We start from the raw sequence: 5,143 nt of genomic DNA on the forward strand, positions 1-5,143 counted from the left end.
GTTTGTCACATTTGGCAGGACACATCAACACACACATTGGAAATTCCTCCTGGACCCCCAACACCCTGCCCACCATCTTTTCCAGCTCCTCCCCTCAGGCATGCGCTACCGATCGTCGCGCACCAAATCCAGCAGACATTTAAGCAGCTTGTTCGCTCTCGCTATGAACTCCCGAAACAGGAACCCAAATCTCAAGTGGCTCTTTGCAATTTTGCACAGCGCCGTGGAACAGCATGACCGCAAATGATCACAGGACTTGCGGACAATTGCACACTTCAAGTGGTTGGACAAATACTGCGACTGCTCACTTTTAAGACGGTGCAACGATTATCTGCACCATGTGCCCAACTGTTCGAGTACTGTAAGCTACCACGGGTCATTTTAGCTCCGCTTGATACTTTGCACGTCGTCTCACAGCTGTCACCGGGTGGTACGACTCCACAACGGTACCCTTACGTGACGGAAAGTCTTTCCGTCCTTATTTGCCGTCTCCTTGTTTAGCGTAGTTGCTTGTTATTGATGAGACCCGCGCAGCCTGTACTACCGGAGACAAATTCCTTGGGTGTTCTACATACTTGGCCAAGATTCGGATTCAGATCATGACCGAACACCTCAAAGACCCATGTCGCAAATTGGACAGGAAGTCGGCCATTTTGGTTTGAAGCAGCCACTTTGGGGGAATTTCACTGATCGTACGCTAACACGTTTCCCGGAGAAATTCTTCACATTTTCCCCCCAAAAAACAAAAGGAAAAAAACCCTGACTTTTGGGGCAATGTGTGTATCCCCATTAAAACGAATCATTATTTGGGTTCCAGCCATACAACATAAAAATTCACTTTGAGCAAACCCTGACAACCCCAATAAACAACTGATTTGTATTCCTTTTAGACTTAAAAAAAAGAAGACATTTTTGGCCTTTTTTTTTTTTGTGCGGACAAGGCACACCTGCTCTCATTTGTGCTTGGGGGAGGTAGAAGGCCGCAAAGGCACTGGGATGAAATGCTGCAGGGAGACGGATAAAAAGGCCGAGATGAACGCGCGGTGATTACGGCATCACTTTGGCTGCGGGAAAAGGTAGACGAGGACGTGCGCTAAACGCTATCAGACATACATAGTGGACATAGCGGCTGCGTTCGCATTTATCGTGTGGGTCCCTTCAAAGAGTCTTTGCCTTTCACGCAGAAGCGAACGAAGGTGGGGTATCGCAGTGCCGGTACACCATTTCACACCGACAAGGCTTCACGCATCATCCTGTGACCAAACATCGCCATCGCTTTCGACACATCCGAGGCGAGATGCACGTCAGAAGAGCATTCGTCCATCGGTGCCTTCCGCGCGGAGCACAGCCTCGGCGCGCGCCATCAGATGACCGCCAGCAAATTCCAAGCGTGAACACAGTCCCAAGAGCGGCACAAGGAGGTGACTCAAAGCGGAGTTTGGAAGCCCCTTCCACACGGCCGGAGGCGGAACCGTTGAATTCGCGGGTGGATTTCAACCGCCCCCAATCGGCATCGATGGCCAGGGTGAAAGGGGCTTTAGAGGCACGCCGGTTGGGCGGAGGCTGGCCCCTTTTGCACTTGCATTCCTGGTAAATTGGCGCACTCCAGGCGGAACGGTAGAGCCGGCATTTATTTCCGGCGCCTTTCCGAAAGCCGAGCGGAAAGCCGCCGCCTGCGCGGCTGTTGCGGTTCCACCCAACGAGAGACTTGGAAGCGACATCTGCGACAATGGCTTTCGACACAAAATGAACGAGGCGTGTGAAACTCCAGCTCCCCCGTTGCGGGCGTTGCGGAATTCGCTGTCTTTTGAGCCAAAGTGGCCAGCCTATTAGCATGTTGGAAATGGGTCCGAATCCCCCCCGCACGGCTCGGTACTTTATCGCCAAAAGGGCAAAAAAAAGGCGGCTTGCGTGAAAGGGGCTCAGACCATCACTTGGGGGTGGGGGGGGGGGGCAATCAGCTCTTGGACCGCATTCACGACGGAAGCAAACGACGGACGTGAGAGGAGTCGGACTCCTAGCTTCTTTTTTTAGCGGGAAACGACGGAGCTGATGGAGTGGTAGGACGTACCGCCATTGCAGGCGGCGGCGGCGTCGTCACCGTCGGCCCGCGCGTGGACTCTGAAGACGGGCGAGGCCTTGAGCAGGAAATCGGCGGCGTCCCTCCGGCCCAGCTCCCGCAGCTTGAGCACGAGGACGCCCACCGTGCTGCCGGGACGGCCGCTCCACTCGCGCAGCAGGGCGGCCGTCGGGCTGGGCGGGGCGTCGGGAGCCGCCCCGTCGCCGCCGTGCTTTGCCACCAGCTCGCTGAGGCCCAGGTTCATGGCGAGAAGGCACCAGTCCTTCCCCAGGGCGTCGGGCGGGTCCAGCATGCGGCACAGCTTGCGGCGGGCCAGCGGCGGCACCTCGGCGATGTGCACGTCGGGGCCCAGCACGCCGCGCTGGTACACCTACGGCGCGTCCCGGAAGTCACGGGCCGGGTTTTGGAGAGAGACAGAGCAAGATCGATCCTTTTCAACACGGGCGGAGCGCAAGGGGCATTTTTTGCGGGGGACGGACGGCGCCTACCTCCGCGGAGCCAAAGGCGAGGATGGCGCTGAAGCTCTCCCTGTAGCCCGCCATGGTGTTGGCGAGCGAGGTCTCCCTCTGCAGCTGCGCCCGAAGGAAGTCCTTGGGCTGGTACGCCATGACGGGAGCGTGGCGCTCGCGCAGCTGCCGGGGGCTCAGGTAGTACTTGGCGGTGAGCAGGCCCGGCAGCGTGGACGCCAGCAGGCTCTCGGCGATGCCGCACACGGCGTCCAGCAGGGCGTAGCACTGGGCCCGCCGGGACTCGCGCCCGCGCACCCGGATCTCCAGGCCCTGGCCGTGGTTGACCAGCAGCACCGTGGCCTCCGCGCCCAACCGGCTCACCTTGGGGCCAGGGGGGAGGAGTCATCAATCTCCAATTCATCTCCCGCCCCCCCAAATCAACCCTCGTTTGTTTTTCCGTTTTGACGCGTTTGCAACAACCGAGGCGCGTTGAGCCGCACGGCTGTCCTATTAGTCTGTCTGCGCAGAGGATAAAAAAGATGTGTGTGTGTGTGAGCATCGTCTGTCTACATGTGTGGCTCCACCGTGACAAGCTTACACCAGCAATGCTACTGGCGAGCTTTTCTGTGACGTGTTGTCAGCATGAAGCGAAACAGGCTTCCTTGCGGCAAAGTCCTGCTGTTCTTTTCTCTTTCTTCTCTTTAGTTTGACAATAAGCCGGGAGCGGTGGAACGGCTTTTTTCCACCTGCTCGTTGTTTAGTGAGCGCAGCTCACTGGCACCTCGCAGTGCTCACCGCTCAAATTGTTTCCATTTTGGGCTCTTTATTCAGCCGGCCCACCAAGCCACGAGGGTAAAGATGAGGACTTTTGGGCGGCCCCGCTCACCTCGGCTCCGTCTGTCCACAGGTGAACGTCGGCCTCTCTTTCTTCCTCGCGGCGGTGGTCGGGCTTGGGCTGCCGACTCCATCGGCACAGGTTGACCTGCAGCTTGTGGAACAACCCGCAGGGGAAGGCGGCCAGATGCTCGGCGGGCACCAGCCGGACGCCCCCGTAGACGGCGGCGGCGTCGGCGTCGGCCCCCTCGGCGTCGTAATCTGCAGCAGCTCCTCGGCGTCGCCGTCGGGCGCCAGGGCCTGCACCTCCTCCAGCCTGTAGCGCCCCCTGTAGTGGTGGATGGCCTTGGGCGTCTCGGCGGACAGCAGGCGGCCCAAGACCACGCTGCACAGCCAGCGCGGCTCCAGCAGGACCACGTCCTGCACCGTTTCGCTCTGCAGGATGTGGATCTGCGCAAAAGGCCGACGAAAGACATTTCGCACGAGCGCCGCGTTTCCCGAGTCTGCGCCGAGCTGACGGCAGCGCCGCAGCCCCGGTGAATGTTTGTCACTCGTTCGTGATCGATATCATTTTCATCCCGGCGGGCTGCGAAAACGCCGGCGGCGGCTAACTGACCTCGCCCATGCTGTGCAGCTGCAAGGCCAGGCCTCTCAGGTGCTGCTGGCTGACCAGCGGGTTGATGTTCTCCTGGACGTCGCGGACAAACTGCTGCCACGACATCAGCTGGTTGGGGCCGCTCAACTTCCGCCAGGCGGGCAGCGCCGCCAGCAGGCGCTCCGACAGCGGCGTCACGGCGCCGCAGCTCTGCGCGCAACAGCCGAGACGTCAGACGGGGGAGGAGGAAGTCACACTTGGTTTTGTTGAAATTCACATTTCGATACGCCGCGTTGGGTAGACGCCGTGCGCGTGTGCGGATCGGGGGTGCCCGACCTTTTTTCGACCTCAAAGGTCGACTTTGCAAGCAAGAGAAATCCTGCGATCGATACATGCGCGTGCGCCGCAATGAGCGAGAGCCAGAACGGCCCCTCACGTGAACCAAACAGACCAATAAAGGTAATCTAAGAGTTTGTGATTCGATTGGATTGTTTTTCAATCCTTTTTGGGGCCAAAGTGACGCGATGCTTCGGGTGCACAGCAACACGTGCGCGCAGACGCCCAAATCGACCCCCCCGGCTGGTGGATTGGCAATGGCGGGGTCGGGCACCCCCCGGTCGAGACGATGCGAGTGGTGCGCAACAGACCAATAAAGGTAATCTAAGAGTTTGTGATTCGATTGGATTGTTTTTCAATCCTTTTTGGGGCCAAAGTGACGCGATGCTTCGGGTGCACAGCAACACGTGCGCGCAGACGCCCAAATCGACCCCCCCGGCTGGTGGATTGGCAATGGCGGGGTCGGGCACCCCCCGGTCGAGACGATGCGAGTGGTGCGCCCCCCCCCCCCGTCGTGTGTTGGTGCCCACAGAGATAAGGCGCGCGCGCAGCTCCTGCAGATGGTTCCTCAGCAGCTTCATGTCTTTGGAGTTGGAGGCGCCGGTGTCCATCACAAACAACTTGTCGCTGATCTGCAGGTCATTTCCAAACCTGAAAGGGAACACCCGTCATTTTTGGCCCGCCTAACGACGACTTATTTTCTCGCAGATTCCTGACCTGCTCCTAAGTTCCTTGAGGAGCACTCTCTCTTTCTTGTAGCTGAACTCTCCGGAGAAACATCTGGGCAGGTCCGCCAGGTCGGCGTGGGTGGCCACCAGGACCACCGTCGGGGGCCGCCGGACCCTCCCG

At 59.0% G+C, this 5,143-nt stretch overlaps 1 protein-coding gene across 1 annotated transcript in view; it reads right to left on the bottom strand.

Annotated features, from left to right (window-relative positions):
• Positions 1 to 918: 918 nt before the first annotated feature.
• Positions 919 to 5,143, bottom strand: part of dapk1 (death-associated protein kinase 1) — a 50,411-nt gene continuing 46,186 nt past the window's right edge. The window contains exons 41-46 of the mRNA XM_019865927.1: positions 5,012 to 5,137; positions 4,842 to 4,945; positions 3,980 to 4,168; positions 3,416 to 3,813; positions 2,569 to 2,910; positions 919 to 2,450 (exon numbers count right to left, since the gene is read on the bottom strand). Coding sequence (XP_019721486.1) covers positions 2,031 to 2,450; positions 2,569 to 2,910; positions 3,416 to 3,813; positions 3,980 to 4,168; positions 4,842 to 4,945; positions 5,012 to 5,137 — 1,579 coding nt within the window. The 3' untranslated portion in view covers positions 919 to 2,030. The remainder of the gene's footprint in view (positions 2,451 to 2,568; positions 2,911 to 3,415; positions 3,814 to 3,979; positions 4,169 to 4,841; positions 4,946 to 5,011; positions 5,138 to 5,143) is intronic.

The sequence above is a fragment of the Hippocampus comes genome, unplaced genomic scaffold (assembly GCF_001891065.2).
Source record: "Hippocampus comes isolate QL1 unplaced genomic scaffold, H_comes_QL1_v1.1 scaffold190, whole genome shotgun sequence".
NCBI lineage: Eukaryota > Metazoa > Chordata > Actinopteri > Syngnathiformes > Syngnathidae > Hippocampus > Hippocampus comes.